Below are 20,281 nucleotides of genomic sequence, written 5' to 3'. Positions count from 1 at the left end.
CCCAGCTCCACCACAAGTCTGCTGTGTAACCTTAGGCAAGTCACTTAACTTCTCTGAGCCTCAGTTACCTCATCTGTAAAAATGGGGATTAAGACTGTAAGCCCTACGTGGGACAACTTGATCATATTGTATCCCCCCCAGCGCTTAGAACAGTGCTTTGCACGTAATAAGCGCTTAACAAATGCCATAAATACTATTATTATTCAGCACCAGCACTGTTCTCTTCAACAATCAGCTGAAAACAATTCAGGTGATGTGCTGTAGATTGTGAGCTCATTGTGGGCAGGGAATGTGTCTATTTTTTTATTGCATTCTCCCAAGTGCTTAGTACAACGCTTTGCCCATAGTAAGCGCTTAACAAATGCGACTGAATGAATGAATGTGCCGATCTGCTCCAAAGGCACCTGAAACACAATACAAAGTTTTCCTTTGACGATCCAGAACTTCTATCGCCGATGCTAAAGTCTGCATCCAAAGCAGTGCCTATTTGGGAAATTTTGCAGGGCTTAATCCCCTCAGAGCAGTGCCTATTTGGGAAATTTTGCAGGTCGTAACCCCCCACTTTGCAGTTGAGGGAACTGCAGCCCAGAGAGGTAAAACGACTTGCCCAAGGTCACTCAGCAGACGGATGGCGGAGCTGGAATGAGAACCCAGGCCCTCTAACTTCCCAATAGGCTATACTCCTTTTAATACCACACTGTTGCAGGACTCTGTCAGCCTCCCAAAGAGCGAGCTGGCCTTGATTTGCTTTCCTACTTTGCCTACCGACCCTCTGAGGATGGCATCTGAGGAGTTTGCAGTACTCTACCTGTCTTGGCTGTGGGAGGGAGAGTGAAGCAGAGGCCTACCCATTCCATTCCTAGCTTGGAAAGTGGCTAGCGAGTGGAAGGCAATCTGCTAGAAGTCAAAACTCACCTGTGCCAGTCAGCAGCGGCATGGGAAGGAGTCGAGTTTGCTGGGTGAAAGAAAGCAGTGATAAACCACTTCCGTATTTTTACCAAGAAAACTCTCTGGATCCACTACCAGGACCACCGCAGATGGAGGTGGGGGAGATGCGTCTGTGGCGTCGCTTTGGGTCGGAGATGACTCGACGGCATAAGACAAGACAAATCGCTGCCCACAAAGAGCTTCCAGTCTAGTGGGAGAGACACACACCAAGAATTTACCGCTGGGAGGGAGGCAGTGCTTAAATAGTAGAGTAGTTGAATCGATATGAACAAAACTGTAGTGAGAGGTCATGATTGCAAAAGCATTTCATAGTCATTGCAGTAAAAAAGGAAGCATTTCATGAAGTATCCTTTTCTAACCCATTTTTTAACAGGCACAATACCTCTTACTGTAAACTTGTTATGGGCAGGTAACCTGTCTGCTATTTCTGTTGGATTGGCCTCTCCCAACCGCTTAGTTCAGTGCCCTGCACGGAGTAAGCACTCGGGAAATAGCATCGATTGACTGATGGCTAGATGCTTCAAGGTCAAGAGCGAGGGATAGAACACAGTGAGGGTGGGTGGCTTCAGAGGGCACGTGCTTCCGTGTCGCTGGGAAGCTGAAAATAGAAAATCGGCTTAATTTCACCCAGTGTTGTCACCTGTCTGGAAGCAGAGGACAGATTCATTTAATCACTCAAACCCTTTCAACCCTGTTATTCTAAATAATGATATTCCATGCTTATTCTGCAGCTACCCTGTAAATTTAATACTATTAGAGCAGCGATAAATTCCCACAAATGACCGGCACATTCTCCGCCACGCTCCTCAGAACCCTCAGTGTCTCAGTCTACCCTTCCTGGAGAATGGGGGAGAAGAGAACTCATTCAGTCGGTCTTATTTTTGAAATAGCATCCCTAAAGACTATGGCAAATGCTATTGGGGGTATTTCTGAGGTAATGAATTTGCTCCCATTTCATGCTCCATCACTGCCGGAGTTCTGAATTTGCCAATAAGTTTTCTCGCAAAAGTAGTTATGATGAAAAGGCAGCAGTGACATTTAAAAGAGAGAGAAGTTGTTTTATGCAAATGTTTTTCATTTAGTGTAAATATCACAGAACTCACACTTATTACAATTTCACTTGAGCGATAAATGATGGGAATGGCTTGTGACAGGGAGAATGTTTCTTATGGGGTATCTTTCCTGGAGAGGAGTCTGTCTTGGGTTGAGGCATTCATTGCCAAACTGTGATGCCGATTTCAACTACTTGGCATGTCTCCTTAATCGTTCCTCAACTTCGGGTGACTTCTGTGTAAAGTGAAAGTAAGAGTAAGAATTTTGGGTGGTACCCTGTTCATAGGACGGAATGGTAACGAGCCAAATTCTAGAAATTTCCCCCTAGAAATAAATAGGCGCTACTGAAATTCGTGACTATAGTATTGATTGTAATTTATTCCTGTAATGTCTGTCTAGACTGGAAGCTCTCTGTGGGCAGGGAACATGTCTACTAACTCCATTGTATCATACTCTCCTAAGTGCTTAGAAGCACTGTGAGCATTCAAATAATTGATTTGATTTCAGGAGTGTTGCGTGTAGAGCACTGTATCAGGGACTTGGGAAACATGCAATAGAAATCAAAAATGAAATCTCTGCCCTCAGTGATATTAACAGACAGTAGATATATTTGAGAAAGCAGGGAATTTGAACAAAAGTTATCGCTGCTACATTTCAATATCACGGTAATTTTATTCTATTATGGCAGTGTAGAGAGCATGAAAAATCTTGTATAAAATTTAGCTATTATTGGCATGACCTCTTCTTCTCCTTTTCCTTTTCTCCACCCAAGCTTTGTTTAGTGGTCCTTTAAAAACTTTAACTTTTTGACCCCGTTCCCTTCAAAGAGCCAGACCTCTCCATTCAGTTTCGCATTTATTCTTGTTGCTCTGACAAAAATCTATAAACAAAACAACAAAAGCCCGTATTCAAGATCTTAGTTTTATTGGAATATTTAACATCATGGAAAAAAGCATTTAGCAATCCCAAATGACAAAATTTTAAATGAAGAGATCATCTGAAGGGAAGGCTAGCTTTACTTGTTTATCTGCATACTGAGTAGGCCTTTTATGGAAGCTATTATGGATCATGATTTCCTAGAACAATTTTCCATGAGCCCTAGGCTTCTTTGGGCCCTCACAGGATCCCTGTTTCTCAAGATTGATATTGAATTCTCAGCCTTATGGCCATGGTCATGACATTTGGGAAGCCATAATTCCTGAGATCTTGTTGAATGACTAATGCGCTCTGGATGCATTTAATATAGTCCAATCGGGAATGAGGAACTCTTTTTGTATATCAGTAAAACACAATTTGTTGTTTTTAAAGGGTCAATAAAATGAAACGCGGTGAGAAAAAAATAAGGGAAATACTGCTTTTACTCAGATTATGGACCTCAAAATAGAATGTTAGTATGTCCTACTTTTAAATGAGGATGTTTTTAGAAAATTGTCTTCATGGACTATATTGAAAGAATATCTTTAATAATAATAATGAAATTTGTTAAGCGCTTACTATGTCATCATCATCATCATCATCATCAATCGTATTTTTTGAGCGCTTACTATGTGCAGAGCACTGGACTGAGCGCTTGGGAAGTACAAATTGGCAACATATAGAGACAGTCCCTACCCAACAGTGGGCTCACATTCTAAAAGGGGGAGACAGAGAACAAAACCAAACATACTAACAAAATAAAATAAATAGAATAGCTATGTACAAGTAAAAGAAATAAATAAATAAAATAATTAATTAATATGTACAAACATATATACATATATACAGGTGCTGTGGGGAAGGGAAGGAGGTAAGATGGGGGGGATGGAGAGGGGGACGAGGGGGAGAGGAAGGAAGGGGCTCAGTGTCAAGCACTATTCCAAGTGCTGGGGGGAATACAAGGTAATCAGGTGTCCCACATGGGGCTCACTGTCTTAATCCCCATTTTACAGATGAGGTAACTAGGGCACAGACAAGTAAAGTGACTTGCCCAAAGTCACACAGCTGACAAGTGGCAGAGCCAGTATTAGAACCCATGACCTCCAACTCCCAAGCCCGGGCTCTTTCCACTGAACCACACTGCTTCTCAAAGTTTTCAATTATTTTTGTTCATATGTATTTCCATACTAAACCAATTCCTTTTACTTTTTATCTTCTGAAACATTTATTTTATGTTTGGAGCCCGTACATTTGAATGAGATTTTTCTTCAATACTGAATTTTATTTTTTTCTTTGCTCCATATTCTTCTTTCGCGTTTGGAGGAAAATCACTTTATTAAGCAAAACAATATGCTCTAAAAGAGATTGTTGCAGAAAGCAGAATTAGTACGGTATCTATAAATTATTATTTCTTTCTTCTCTAATGTATTTATCCAGACTTCCAGAAAGCAGGAATGAGATGTTGTTGTTATTCTTTCAGGGACTGGGTCATTAAGTATTGTAAGATATACCAAATGTCTACCATTAAATGACTTCTCAGTATCTAAGATTATTCATCCCAATCAGGTGGCTAACATTTAGTCAGTCAACGAGCTTTTAATGAAGGTGCATTATCTTGAGCAGCAGCATGGCAGAGTGGTTAGAGCACAGGCCCAAGAGTCAGAAGGCCATGGGTGCCAATCTTGACTCTGCCCTTTGTTGAGCACTTACTGTGGGCAGAGCACTGTACTAAGCACTTGAGAGAGTACAGTGCACCGGATTTAGCAGGTGTGTTCCCTACCCACAATGAGTTTACAGTCTAGAGGATAATATTATTCATCATAAAGCATGCAGCGTGGCTCAGTGGAAAGAGTCCGGGCTTTGGAGTCAGAGGTCATGGGTTCAAATCCCACCTCCGCCAATTGTCAGCTGTGTGACTTTAAGTCACTTAACTTCTCTGTGCCTCAGTTCCCTCATCTGTAAAATGGGGATTAAGACTGTGAGCCCCCCATGGGACAACTTGATCACCTTGTAACCTCCCCAGCACTTAGAACAGTGCTTTGCACATAGTAAGCACTTAATAAATTCCATTATTATTATTATTACTTCTCACAGATAGACTTTGGGCTGCAGTCCTAGGAGCTCTGCTTAAATGAGAATTCCTAGGAAATGTCAGTGGCTGGAAAACGGAAATTTGAGGTTTTCAGGGCTGGGGAAAACTCCACCGTAGAGAGAGGACTGTTAGCTATAGGGTAGCACTCCCCAGAATTAAATTCTCTTTTGACTGTTCTCTTTTTTGGTGATAGCGTCTCTTGTTGCAAGCTACCTAGCATACCCCAGTTTAGGCAAGACCCTCTAAGGCTGATGTTTTCCTTTTTAGGTACTATCTGTTAAAATACTCTGGAAGATAGATTATTGCCGCCCCTCTTGCTGTTCCTCCAAAACACATTTTGATTACCATTTGTGGATCAGTCCAGCCTGAGAGACAAGGCAGAGAATGTACTTAGTGTGAGGAATTATAGTCTCCAACTCATTATCTCCTGCAGGCTTTTAAATGTGCGGCAGTGAAGACAGAGCAGTCTGAGTTCTGTTGGTTTTTGACTGTCACGAGTCACCGCTCTCCGCGGAAAACGCTGCAGCTGGGATGCAGTTTATTGGCCCCCGAGGGCTGTTGAGGACGATCACCAGTCGAAAGGCAAGAGTTTTCCCGTTGTCTTTCACACGACGACCAGTGCTGTGGTGCTTGCTAGCCTGGCACCATTAAACCAAGAGGTCTAAAGTTCTACACCACATCCTTTTCTCCAACTAAGAGTAACTTTAAAACATAGAAAACCTCAGTTTTCAGATTTGCCAGCACAGGTAACTTTGGGAAGTCTGCTTGAGGGGGGCAGTTTCCACGCCTGAAACAACCACGCGATGTGATGGGGGAAAGACCCCACGTATGGGCTGGCACTGCATTTGATTATATCATCAGGTTTGGCAGTTGAGTTTGCCACATTGGTGCCGATTGGCATGTGCTTCCTCCGCCTTCTGCCATCCTTGTGCGCCCTGGATGTTTTCTGTATGAGGAGTTCTTTGCCTCAGGAGTGGCTTTACTTGAATTTTTTTTAAATGCCTATCATAACCAGATTTTAAAAATTGATCTCCCCTGGCTTTCAGGCTAGAATAAAGGGGCCTGATAAACGACGAGGGGACAGGAGGAAACATGGGGACAGTGGGAATTGTAACAGGCCAGTAAAAGCGGGAAAGGAGGCCTGCTGTTTTTGCCAGATTTGCCAGCCTTTCCAAGTTGTTTTTGCTGGCAAATCTGAAACTGAGGTCAATGTCTATGTTTTAAAGCTACTCTTAGTTGGAAAAAGGATGTGGCGTGGAACTTTAGACCACTGTTGGTTTAACGGTTCCAGGTTAGCAAGCACGGCGGCACTGGCCAGTGTGACAATGGGAAAACTTGTAGTGGGCCAGTAATGTCAGGAAAGGAGGCTGGAAAGATTGAACTGAAGAGAATTTGGCTCACAGAAGCAGGAGGGTAACAATGATAATTATAATAATTCATAATTATTGTATTTGTTTTGTTTTGTGTATTTGTATTGTATTTGAATTTGTTACTATGTGTCAGGCACTGTGCTAAGAGCCGGGATGGAAACAAGCAAATCAGGTTGGACACAGTCCCTGTCCCACATGGGGAATCACAGTCTCACCCCCCATTTTCCATATGAGGTAACCGAGGCACAGAGAAGTGAAGTGACTTGCCCAAGGTCATGGCAGAGCGGGGATTAGAGTTAAACACGTACTATGTGCCAGACACTATATTAAGCGCTGGGGTACATAAAAGGTTGGACACAGCCCATGTCCCATGTAAGACTCGCAGTCTTAATCCCCATTTTACAGATGAGGTAACTGAGATAGAGAGGTAAAGTGACTTGCTCAAAGTCACACAGCAGACAATGGCAGATCTGGGATTAGAACCCAGATCCTCTGACTCCCAGTCATGTGCTCTATCCACCAGGGCATGCTGCTTCTCACAAGGCAACTCCGCTTCCCAACCAGGTCCCTCTGGAAGCTGCAACGTCTTCCCGGTGATTTAACACCGGCAGGCTCATATTCTGGCTTTTTATACGTAATCTTCTCTTTTAATTTAGAAACACAATTTTCATTTGGCAGTACAAGACAGGAAAAATTCCAGTCTGACCTCAAAGCCAGGCTATTTTAAAATCCAGGCCCTCTGATACGTTGCAGTATTAAATACAATCATTCACTTTGCTGTGAAGCTGAATTCGCGGAGAATGGTTCTTTCGGAGAAGCCGTGACTGAACGTTTGTAATACCGTGGGCAGATTGGCCTCCTGAGAGCTATTTTTCTTTTCTCTTACAGAACCCTGGCATTAATCAAACCAGATGCTTTAGGGAAGATCGGCGAAATCATCGAAATAATTGGCAGTGCTGGACTTACCATAACTAAACTGAAAATGATGCTAATGTCCAGGTAAAAACTGTTGGTGACGGTCTGTTATGTCCGGTTTGCTTCTCGTCGTTTAATGCGAATCCCTTCCGTTATCTATCGCCTCTTATAAAAACAACCCTCTCGGGGATGACAGAAAAAATCATCGAGTCGCCTAATTGTGGTGAGGTTTTTTCCTAGAACAAGAGTAGTTAAAATGCAAAACCAGAAATGTTCTCCACCCCTTCCAGCAAACTAGCGCCGTATAAATAATTGAGTTGACGTTCATGTTCTCTCTGTTATTGAAATGTTTTGTTAGTTATCCCCTCTATTCCTCCACCCTTGCCTGCTTTTAGAATACAAAGTAGTGTGTTAATTGTAACTCTCTGTTCTGGTCTAAACATGTAATTTGCTATGTAACAAGGACAGAGAATAAAATGAGTGTTTGTTATATATCCTCAGCTTGGTTCATGGCATGGTAATGTCGAGGTTTGTACAAGGGCTCCCATCCCACCACGTTTCTTTTACCTTGTTGCTGCAATAGTAGGTGCACAATAAATGATTGATTGGTACGAAAAGCAATTATAAAACATTTTCTGCCATATATATTTCCAGGGGTACAGGATTCCTATTTAACCTGCCAGACAGTCACCCCACCGATCCTGACAGTGTCCCCTTACTAAGAATTAGACTACCCCCACTAAAGGGACCAGGAAAAACTTGGATACTAGGGATTGAGATGGACAATCATGTAGAGTTACCTCTCTCTTGCTTTTGAGTATCTTCTGCTCCCCCTTCCCCTTTCTCTCCCCTTTATCCCCCCATCTCCAGCTCTCTCCCCCTCTTTCTCTCCTCCCTCTCCCCCCTTCTCCTTTTTCCCCCAACACTCCCTCCTTCCTCTCCCTCCCTCCCCATCTCCCTTTCCCTCCAGTTGACCTGAGTACCTTTGAGAAAGTCAAAGGGATCAGTGGGCTCTTTGTAGGTAAATGTGGGATTCTCCGTCAAGTTGTTTGGCAAATATCTTTTTATTTCCATTTTAGTTGATTCCTGACTCTCAACTCAAGTTCATTTTTCTTTGAACTTCATTCATAAAGCTTCCCTGTCCACATCGTCTCTGAGGAAACTTCCCCGGTATCTGGAAACCTCCCCACCCTTTTCTAAACTTGTTTTGGAGCCTTGGCTATCAGGATTTAGGATTTCCAAAGGCCACTTGGGTACTTTCTCCTCTTAGGGCCATTATGGCAACCCGCTTAGTAGTGCAAGACACATGTATTGGTTTTGTCTTTGAGTTTTGGTGGAAGGATTTTTACATTTTTCTCTGGGGCAGATCTTTTTTTTATATTTTTCCATTTTTTGTTTGGGTAATTCATTTTTGGCCAGAAAAGCCTGAGCATTTCACTGACTCTTGCTTTCCATTGGGTTTTCAAAATATCATCATTAATTGTTTCTGGATAGCCTTACTCTGGAAGCACCCTTTTTATTATATTGCCGGGAACATGTCAGCACTACATAAATTTGGAGGCTTGAAAGATCAATTCCTCGATGAGGAAATTTTGGATTCTGTTGCTATTTTTTACGCCGGGTGCTGACAGCTCCTGGGAGCACGGGTCACATCTTTCTTAGAAACTGCTTTTTAGATAGGAGGGTGAGGGCAGACGCCTGCTTTGATAAGCAAGTTCTCCAGTCTTGTCAGCTAATCAGTTCACAGTCCGCTGTCCTGTATGTCTACTCTTTTCCCTGTCCTCAAGCGAATCTCTGGAGGGAAAGTAAATGAAGCAGGAAGCTCTTGTTCCAGTTCCTTGATCTCCGCATGCTCTTTATTTTACCCTTTTTGACAGAGGGCTAAAATACCCTTCTTACATTAGGTGAAGGTGGCAGCATATACATTCTTACCCACTGGGTTTCAGATCACCTAGGTGTCTGCTGTACACAGGCATTTGTCTCGGGAAGATCCAGGAAAGAGGAGGAATCCAGGAGAAACACTTTTAAATAAGACCATCCTGATCTAGTATCTGACTTCCAAGGCCAGGAGGACCCTAGTGCTTGTGTGCTTTCTCTCTCTCCCTGTCCTCTCTTCCCCCCTACCCCTTCTCTCTCCATTTTTCTCACCTTTTCTCTTCACTTCTCTCTCTCTCCACTTTTCTCTCTCCCCACTTCACTCTTTCTCCTTTTCTCCATTTTTCTCTCCGCTTTTTCTCTCTCTATTTCTCTCCCCCTCCATTTCTCTCCCCATTTCTCTCTCTCATTTCTCTCTCCCTCTTTCACCTCATCTCTCTCTTTCCAACTGACCTGAGTACCTCTGAGAAAATCAAAGGGACCCGTGGGTTTTTCTATCGGTCTTTATGTCCAAGGAAGGGTGAACTTCCATTTCATTTCTCTGGAGGATTTAGAGGGTAGGAGTTATTTGGAAATGGGAATGAATTTGTCTATTTTATAAACACACGAGCCTTACTTTCTTGGCAACCAACATTTCTGAAGCTATGAGCGGGGCCATGCCCGGGCTTTTTTGCCCGTGAGGGTAGGCCTGATGTCAAGCGCTTCCATTCATGGTGCCTGCCTGGCTGGGCCAGTCAGAAATGAGTGCTGCTGATGATATCTGTGAAGGAATTACTATGTGCAAGGCACTGTTCTAAGCTCTGGGGTAGATACAAGCTAATCAGGTTGGACACAGTCCATGTTTCACATGGGGCTCACGGCATTAATCCCCATTTGACAGATGAGGTAACCGAGCCACAGAGAAGTGAAGAGACTTGCCCAAAGTCACACAGCCCACAAGTGGCGGAGCCAGGATTAGAACCCATGTCCTTCTGACTCCTTCTGACTGGGCCATACTGCTTCTCATGTTGCTGGGAGGAGGGAGGGATGGGATCAGTGCCTTTGCAGGCGGCATCTTGCGACCCTTCTCTGTCAAGAATGGGTTCTGTCGTCCAGGTCGCCCTTCCGTCCCCGAGCATGTACCCATTCCCCCTCTGCCCCTATTTTGGGGGGCTGTTGCAGTGGCATATTGAACTGGAGTGTGGTGCTACCCTTCGGCTCACAATAAGGCCCCCCCGGCGGGAGCGGAGCTCTTCAGCGGTGCCAGATTTGCCATCCGTGCCATATGCTCCGTCTAGCTCCCGCGGCGCCTGTTTTGGAGTTATCATTAACAGGTGGGGAGAAAATCGTAAGCGTCAACTTTGAGAAAAACAAGTGGAACAGTTGCTTCCTAGTAGCATTGTGGTGGAGAGCACAACACAGTGCTCTGCACATAATAATCATTCCATAAATACAGCTGATTGATTGTAGAGCGTAAGCTCGTTGTGGGCAGGGGACGGCTCTGCTGATTTTGTGGTATCGTACTCTCCCAAGCGCTTATTCATTCACTCAGCCGTATTTATTGAGCACCTACTGTGTGCAAAGCGCTGTACTAAACGTTTGGGAGAGTGCAGTGTAACAATAAACAGACACATTCCTTGCCCACAGTGAGCTTACAGTCTAGAGATGGGTTCTATTTATTTAATTTATTCTATTTATTTATTTTATTTTGTTAGTATGTTTGGTTTTGTTCTCTGTCTCCCCCTTTTAGACTGTGAGCCCACTGTTGGGTAGGGACTGTCTCTATATGTTGCCAACTTGTACTTCCCAAGCACTTAGTACAGTGCTCTGCACACAGTAAGCGCTCAATAAATATGATTGATTGATTGATTGATTTAAAGTGCTCTGCACATAGTAAGTGCTCAGTAAATATCACTGATTTATTGAAAGCTAACCGTTCCCCTCCCTGACCTACAAAGTAACGGGTGTTACTTGATTGTGTCACAGGAAAGAAGCCACTGACTTCCACGTGGATCATCAAGCAAGACCTTTCTACAAGTAGGTACTCCATTCTGGGTTTTAAAAAGGTAGGGGGGCCCTGAAGGAAACCTGCCTTCAGGGCCAGTTGGGGTGTTTTTTGCAATTGTACATTTCCTATTTGCATCTTTTGCATCCCCCAAAGATGGTAATGGAGCTACACTGCTTCATAACGCGCTCCGTCCCTCTTATGAAGTGCTTTTTGGAAGATAAAAATACTCCCTGGCATCTCAATAGGAGTCTAATTATTAAATATGCCAAGCTTTAATTACATGGATCTTTCCATGTTCAGACACAATTAGCCTGTTTAATTAGAGTGAATAATGCACACGTCTCTTCTTTTTATACTGATGCTTTCATAATCGTCTGAGAATGAGTTTCGTCCTGCGGGTTTTTTAACCTGTTTTGCGATTTTTTTTCGGACAACTGTTTGGGTCAAAGTGTGCTTTCAGTGTCCGTGCGTGCCGTAAGATGGGAAGATGTCTGTTTTTCCATTGCAGTGGAGGTGTGAATCTAGTTGGGTATAATTCCGGAAAGGGCCAGAAAATTAAAATTGTAATGAACTCAACCCTCCCATCCGTGTCGCACGGTGGAGCCGGAACCTACATTTAGGAATCAGGGTAATAATAATTACGGTATTTGTTAAGCACTTACAATGTGCCAGGCACTGTACTAAGTGATGGATCATCGTTTATGGGAAAGGGAGAAGAGAACGTCTCTCCTTTCCCTTATTCTGTGCCTGAAGCAGGCTTATGTCGGCGTCAAATGGAGGCCCTGCCTTGGGCAGCAGGCTTTGTGCCGAGAGTGGATCAAATGAATCGACCGAACGAATGAATCATATGAATGAATGAACAAACGCGCCCCCCAAGTCTAATCCCAAATCCCCAAAGTGGTCCTCTAATTCAGGAGAAAAGCCGAGTGGAGAGGGTGCAGAGGGGTATTTATTGGCTGACATAGAGTAATACGATGAATCTCTTTTGCAGTGAACTTCTGCAGTTCATTACAAGCGGTCCCATTGTTGCCATGGAGATTTTGGGCAACGATTCTATAAAGGAATGGAAGGCGTTACTGGGACCAGCTAACTCCAGCGTGGCTCGTACAGATGCCCCAGAAAGCATCAGAGCAAAGTTTGGAACAGATAACATAAAAAATGCAGCCCACGGCCCTGATTCTTTCGCTACTGCCGCCCGAGTAAGATTTTTTTTTTTTTTACCGTTTTTCCTTTTGTGCTCCTAAGAAATATTTTCATTTGATCTGCTTTTACACTAGTCAAATGAAGTGGCAAGCATTTCTAGCTAACACAGTGTTTGTATTCCATTAGAGTCTTAGCAGAGATAATGTTATTCCTGTGTTTCAGGAAATATTTCTCTTGGCCACCAGAGAATAATAATGACGATGATGGTATTTGTTAAACGCTCACTATGTGCTAAGCACTGTTCTAAGCGCTGGGGGAGATGCAAGGTAATCAGATTGTCCCACGTGGGGATCATGGTCTTAAAATCCCCATCCTCTGTCCTCCCAAGCCCGTGCTTTTTCCACTAAGCCTCGCTGCTTCTCCGAAGAAATGGCAATCTAGATTTGTGTAAATAATCCACTTTTTTTTCTTGGGGTTCGTTAAGCGCTTACTGCATGTCAGGCATTGTTCTTAGCATTGGGGTGGTCAAGGCTGATACTGTCCCTGCCCCACGTGGGGCTCACGTTCTAAGTAGGAGGGAGAACAGGTATTTATTCCTCAATTTTCTGTTGAGGAAACTGAGGCATGGAGAAGTTAGGTGACTTGCCCTTGTCATGCAGCAGGGAAGTGGCAGAACTGGGATTGGAATCAGCTCCCAGGCCTGTGCACTTGCCACTGAGCTTCATGTTAATATTCATTCATTCAATCGTATTTATTGAGCGCTTACTGTGTGCAGAGCACTGTACTAAGCGCTTGGGAAGTGTAAGTTGGCAACATATAGAGATGGTCCCTACCCAACAACGGGCTCACAGTCTAGAAGGGGGAATAACGATGGTATTTGTTAAGTGTTTGCAAAGCACTGTTCTAAGCACTGGGGAGGTTACAGAGTGATCAGTTTGTCCCACGTGGGGCTCACAGTCTTAATCCCCATTTTACAGATGAGATAACTGGAGCACAGAGAAGTTAAGTGACCTGCCCAAAGTCACCCAGCTGACAGTTGGTGGAGTCAGGATTTGAACCCATGACCTCTGACTCCAAAACCCGGGCTCTTTCCACTGAGCCACACTGCTTCTCGATGACCCTTGGTTAGACGTAGGGGTGGCAGACTGGGGAAAAAACAGTATTGTGGGATTCTAGGAGTGTTTGAGAGGAGCAGGAGGAGGAGGGCAAGGAGGAGCAGAGAATGCGTCTCCAGGTTAGAAATTGACGTTTCAGCAAGTGTTTCCCCGTGAAAGAAACAAGAGTCATCACCACTTACTTGCTCATCTGGCAAGATCTTGAATCCAGAACATTTGTAAAGTCATTTCGGCCTCTTTATATCACATAAACTATTGCTGGGAATTGAATTTTCAAGATTGGTAGTGGCTGGATTTCGCCAGATAATTGTTGAAGTTTAAGTACATTTTGAGTTAGTGTGTTCCGTGAAAGCTCAGCTCAGTTAAGATCTTGCTTTGTTTCATCGAGCACTTTTGGAACATAAATCCTGGCTATCTTCAGTGGCTTCAAGAGTCCACTACTTTTTCTTTCCTCCTAATTTCCTAGAATTAGAACGTGCCTGAAAGCGTGCTTCCCCCCAGCCCCATTTAAACACCAGAAATGCTTTTGAGATGTGAACAATCATAATAATAATAGAACTTGTTAATCGCTTACTATATGCCAAGCCCTGTTCTAAGTGCTGAGGTAGATACAAGTTAATCAGGTTGGATGCAGTCTCTGTCCCACAAGGGGCTTACACTCTTAATCCCCATTTTACAGATGAGGTAGCTGAGGCCCAGAAAAGTTATGTGACTTGTCCAAGGTCACTTATTCTTGGTACCACTGCCACCATAGCAGTGTATTAAGTAGATGCAGAGGGGCAGGGAAAGTCCTGTGCCGTCTTACCAGGGTAAAAATAGATCCCTCTTTTTTGTTTTCCAATCACAGTGGAGAAATTCTCCGCTGTAGGCTTAGCCTGCAGGCTGTTATCATGTCCCCTTTAGTTGTCACTTAGTCAAGCCGAACAGATTTAGCTCCTTTAATCTTTCCTCATAAGTCATCCCCTCCATCCCCTTAATGATTTTGGTTTCTATTCCTGGGAACCCCCTCCAGTTCATCTAAGTCTGCCTGATAGCGATTCCAGCCGCATCCCATGGTAAAGGCGCTCTCGGGCAGGAATATTCCTTCTGGAAGCTTCCGTACCCTGAATGCGATAGCCGAGTTCCAGCTTCAGAGAGGCAGAGGCTATCGCTAATAGGGAAGGGCATCGGGGCGGGGAAGTGGTCTTTATGAGCGCTAACTATGTGCAGAACACTGTGCTACGTGCATAGGAGGGGAGGATAGAGCTGGGAGGTGCCGATCCCTGCCCACAAGAAGCTAACAATATCGTGGGGGAGACAGAGCCTAAAATCAATTGCAGTCAGTCAGTAGTATTTATTAAGTACTTACTGTGTGCAGAGCCCTGTTCTAAGCGCTTGGGAGAGAACAGTACAACAATAAACAAATGCATTCCATGCTCACAATGAGCTTACAGTCTAGAGACGAATTTGCAATCTAGAGAGCAGCAAAGAGCCTTTTTTGGAAAGATGGGCAGCCTGCACCTAGCCCTTGGTCTGGTTGAATTAAAGGCGAATTGGCCCTTGCCAATTGCAGATAGCAATCAATCAGTGGTATTTATTAATAATAATAATAATATGATGGTATTTGTTAAGCGCTTACTATGTGCAAAGCACTCTTCTAAGCGCTGGGGGGATACAAGGTGATCAAGTTGTCCCACGGGCGCTCACAGTCTTAATCCCCGTTTTACAGATGACGTAACCGAGGCTCAGAGAAGTTAAGTGACTTGCCCAAAGTCACACAGCTGACAAGTGGCGGAGGTGGGATTTGAACCCATGACCTCTGACTCCAAAGCCCGTGCTCTTTCCACTGAGCCACGCTGCTTCTCTATTGAGCGTTTACTGTGTGCAGAGTACTGTTCTGAGGATTTGGGATCAATCAACCAACAGTGGTGTTTATTGAGCACTATCTACAATAGAGTCGGTAGACACGTCCCCTACCCACAGTGAGCTTGCAGTCTACAGGCTATATTTGACTGCATTTTTATCCTACTCCTTTCCAGCCTCGCAGGTTAATTTCTGTTCTTAAAAGAGACCATCCGGATTTTGGGAAAGTTTTCTGATGCTTTCCTGTACCCCATCCCAGACAGTGATCCACAGACCCTTCCCTGCAGGTGCTGATAGGCCCTGAACAGGATAAGGTTATTTATAAAGTCCGTGCTTTCCTGATATGTGGCTAGAACGTGAGTAGAGGGGGAGGAGGTGAGGGCGCGGTGAGTGAGGGAGACTGGTGTGAAGCACCCCTTCCTCTGTACCTGACCTCAAAGTGGAGGGTGAACCCCTCCCTGATGTAGCTTCCGTCCCACTTGCCCCACTTTTCCTCCCTTATATCCCCAGAGACCTTCCCTCCAATCCAGACTTTGGGCTTGGAAGTGGTCCCCTACTCTTTCTTTCCTTCCCCAGCAACCCCCGTAAGCCTAGGCAGGAGGATTCTTTCATCATCCTAATAATAATAATTAAAATGATGATATTTGTTAAGTGCTTACTATGTGCCAAGCATAGCTGGGGTAGATATTAAGCGCTGGGGTAGATATAAGGTAATCAGGTTGTCCCACGTGGGGCTCACAGTCTTCATCCCCATTTGACAGATGAGGTAACTGAGACACAGAGAAGCGAGGTGACTTGTCCAAAAGCAACACAGCTGAGAAGTGGCAGAGCCGGGATTAGAACCCACGACCTGTAACTGCCAAGCCCGTGCTCTTCCCACCAAGCCTTACAATCATTCGTATGCCCTCCCGCATCTCACGCTTGAACTTGCTTCACGTTATTTGATTTTATTTTTTTTTGGTGGAGCATTTACCCGAACCCTTGAGCCAAGAGGGCACTTGACCCAGTGAACTCGAAAAGTTACAGATGCCGTTTTAGGCCACCAAAACACCAAGCCGTTCAAGGGCTCTTCACGGCCGACATCCAGTAATGGTCCTCATCTGTGTTTGTCTTCAGGAATTGGAGCTGTTCTTTCCCTCCGGCGGAGGTTGCGGCCCGGTGAACACGGCAAATTTTACCAACTGCACTTGCTGTGTTATTAAGCCTCACGCTATTAGTGAAGGTAAGAACTGTGCGGCGGTTATCAAACTTCTGCCTGAAAACGGGAATAGGTTATGACTGTCTTTGGTCCACCCATTTGTTGTACTCTGAAAACAGACTTTGTTTCTCTGCTGAAAGGAGGACAAGGCAAACTTGTTCACGGTACAAGAGGGCGAATAAAGGTGGAGGAGAAGTCAGACAGGCCTGCTTTATTTTTTAGTCCCAATGCTGACCCTTTCCTCACTCCCAAATTTCCCCAGGAGATCCCACCCTCCCTCCTCAAATCTGACAAGGCCCATCTTCTCCAAGAGGCTTTCCCTGACTAAGCTCTCCTCTTCCCCCACTCTTGCTCCCTTTGTTCTTCCCCCCTCCCAGCCCCAAAGCACATATATATGTATCTGACATTTATTGATTTATATTAATGTCTGTCTCCCCCCTCTCTAGACTGTAAGCTCATTGTGGGCAGGGAATGCGTCTGTTGATTGTTGTGTTGTACCCTCCCGATTGCTTAATATAGTGCTCTGCGCACAGTAAGTGCTCAATAAATACAATCGATTGAGTGAATGAATCAATGAATGAATTCCAAGCCTGGAGCTATAGAAAGCCAAAGAGATGAAATGTACTTTTGTTACTCACTAAGGCTGTTGAATATGCAATGGCTTCTCCCCATCCTATTGCAAAAAAACCATTGCGAATATTATATATTCTTTCAGCTTCTTGCTCTCTCAACTGTGACTTTCAACAGAGCCACACAAAGAGACTGTGAACCCACTGTTGGGTAGGGACTGTCTCTATATGTTGCCAATTTGTACTTCCCAAGCGCTTAGTACAGTGCTCTGCACACAGTAAGCACTCAATAAATACGATTGATGATAATGATGATAATAAAATTGAGGTTCGGTAGTTGGGCAAAATGGATTTATGTCTTTTTGGCCTAAACCAAGTATTCAAATTGATAGTGCAACACTGTACTTTCCCAAGAAATTTGTGTCGTACAGTAATATCTGGTTGAAATTTCTTTAGGTTTATTTACGAAGTCACCATTTTCTTGAGTTTCCTTTTGGTTTTTCCTCCTTCAAAGCCCAGGTTCCTTTGTTAAGTGTGTCCAAGTAAAGTCCGTAATTTATGTTATTTCCAAAATACCTTTATAAGAAGAAGATATGTAGCAGGCACTTGGCAGAATTTTTTTTTGTGGTAGTCTCCCCGCTTTCACTAGAGGTGGAGAATGGTTAGATTCTATGAGGCTCCCTTTGCAAATGGGAAGCCTGAAGCATGGAAAAATTCAGTTACCTGCCCAAGGTCACCCAGTCAGTGAATGACACAGCTTAAGCTCCAGCCAGAACAATACTCCGGAAGGCTAATTCGGATGGAAACATTTTAGAAATTGCAGGTACTGGGAGTAGCACTATTGTACTTTTTTGCCAAAGGTTTTCGGAAGCTGATTTTCAAAGTAGAGTGCCTCGCCCCTGTTTTCCAAAGGTGTGTTACATTCGATCCATGTAAACACACAGAAATAAACACCGAGCTGTGGTGTACAGCAGCTTCACGAGGTTGAGTCACGTCCTTCACCATTTGATGATGATGGTAGAGAAGCAGCGTGGCTCAGTGGAAAGAGCCCGGGCTCTGGAGTCAGAGGTCATGGGTTCAAATCCCGGCTTCTCCAGTTGTCAGCTGTGTGACTTTGGACAGGTCACTGAAGTTCTCTGTGCCTCAGTTCCCTCATCTGTAAAATGGGGATTAAGACTGTGAGCCCCACGTGGGACAACCTGATCACCTTGTAACCTCCCCAGCGCTTAGAACAGTGCTTTGCATGTAGTAAGCGCTTAATAAATGCCATCATTATGATTATTATTTGTTAAGCACCAACTATGTCACCTGCACTGTTCTAAGCACTGGGGGAGATACAAGCTGATCAAGTTGGACCCAGTCCGTGTCCCACATGGGGCTCGCGGCCTTAATCCCCATTTTACAGATGAGGGAACCGAGGCTAAGAGAAGTGAAGTGATTTGCCCAAGGTCACACAGCCAACAAGAGGTGGAGCCGGGATTAGAGCCCATGTCCTGACTCCCGAGCTGTGCTTTTTCCAGTAGGTCACACTGCTTCTCACCATTTAGGAGACTCAAACCATGTTTACGTCACTCTGTATTTGCAACAAATTTCATATATATGTGTATACATATATACATAATTTTAATAGCAAACCAGAATGTAGCATTCATTTATTTAAAGCACACCCCTTTAATTTTGGGCCCCCCCCCCCCCCCCCCGGGCACACACATAGAATACAAATAGCCCATCTAAAGCAAATCCTCCAGTTCAAATTCTTCATGAAAACAAAACTAAGGGAGATTACCTGTCAGGAAATACCAAGCCTAACCAGTGTTCATAACTGTCCCCTAAAGTTTAGAAATCAAAAACGATAACAACAATTGATCCTTTGACTTATGCACACAAAGAAACTAATGAAAAAGGAAGAATGTTTATATGAAGGAAATCTGCTTTTCCGGGGCAACTGTAATGGATAAAAGACAGTTGGCATTTGTGCGTGAGTGTGTGTTTTGTGCCCTCCCCGCCCCCCACAATTTCCCCTCAGGTTAGGGGACTATGGTGGCTATTTCCTTTGTTACTACTCAGAAAACTTTAGCACATGACTGGTACAAAATGGAGGCTTAGTAGATGCTACCTGATTAGCCGGAATTCCGAACAGAAAGATTTCTTTCAAGGAATTGGGAGGTGCTAAGGAAGGAACACCCATTTAGCCTGGCATTTTGTCATTAAGGAAGCTAGGCTGCCCATAGCAAATTCAATATGAGTGTTCACGTTCAAAAAGGTTTTCTTATTAACGTGGACATTTTCTGAATTAGTGACCACTGGGTAGGCAAAAGAAAAGTGAGAATCGTGTTTTCAGTCAGTGGTGTTTTCATTTTCAAAGGTGACCCTAGTGATTGTGAGATCGAATAGGTGCATGGAAAAAAAAATGATATGCGAGACTGACACTCCCTTCAAGAAGCAGCATGGCCTAGTGGCAAGAACACAAGCTTGGGAGTCAGAGGACTTGGGTTCTAATCCCTGTTCCGCCACTTGCCTGCTGTGTGACCTTAGGCAAGTCACTTCACTTCTCTGTGCCTTGTTATCTCATTTATAAAATGGGGATTAAGACTGTGAGCCCCATGTGGGATAGGGACTGTGTCCAACCTCATTACCTTGTATCTACCCCATCTTAACAAATACCATTTTTTAAAAATCCATCAATCAGTGGTATTTATTGAGTGCTTATTGTGCGCAGAACACTGTACAAAGCGTTTGGGAGAATACAATGTAACAGAGTTGGTAGATGTAATCCCTGCCCACAAGTAATTTACAAGTGGAAACAGACATTAAAATAAATTAAGACCACTTACGTAAGGGCTGTGGGGTGAATAGCAAATGCTCAAAGAGTACAGCATGGCCTAGGGGCAAGAGCCTAGGCTTGAGAGTCAGAGATCATGAGTTCTAATCCCGGCTCCGGGCACTTGTCTGCTGTGTGACCTTGGGCAAGTCACTTCACTTCTCCGGGCCTGTCACCTCATCTGTAAAATGGGGATTGAGACTGGGAGCCCCACGTGGGGCAACCTGATTACCTTGTATCTCCCCCAGCGCTTCGAACAGTGCTTGGCACATAGTAAGCACTTAACAAATACCATTGTTATTATTATTATTACTTCAGATCCAAGTGCATAAGCCACACAGAAGGGAGGGAGAGTAGGGGTAATGAGGATATAATTGGGGAAGGCCTCCTGGAGGAGAGGTAATTTTAACAAGGCTTTGAAGGTAGGGAGATTGGTCA

The 20,281-nt window shown here is 44.2% G+C and overlaps 1 protein-coding gene across 2 annotated transcripts in view; it reads left to right on the top strand.

Moving 5' to 3' along the window:
* NME7 (NME/NM23 family member 7) overlaps positions 1-20,281 on the top strand; it is a 151,485-nt gene that overhangs the window by 26,948 nt on the left and 104,256 nt on the right. For both annotated transcript variants that reach the window (XM_038757528.1, XM_038757529.1), the window contains exons 4-7: positions 7,267-7,377; positions 11,134-11,184; positions 12,147-12,354; positions 16,372-16,477. In XM_038757528.1, the coding sequence (XP_038613456.1) occupies positions 7,267-7,377; positions 11,134-11,184; positions 12,147-12,354; positions 16,372-16,477 (476 nt within the window). The remainder of the gene's footprint in view (positions 1-7,266; positions 7,378-11,133; positions 11,185-12,146; positions 12,355-16,371; positions 16,478-20,281) is intronic.

The sequence above is a fragment of the Tachyglossus aculeatus genome, chromosome 16 (assembly GCF_015852505.1).
Source record: "Tachyglossus aculeatus isolate mTacAcu1 chromosome 16, mTacAcu1.pri, whole genome shotgun sequence".
Taxonomy (NCBI): Eukaryota; Metazoa; Chordata; class Mammalia; order Monotremata; family Tachyglossidae; genus Tachyglossus; species Tachyglossus aculeatus.
Note: the sequence above shows the minus strand (reverse complement) of the source record. Positions and strands in the feature narration are given on the sequence as shown.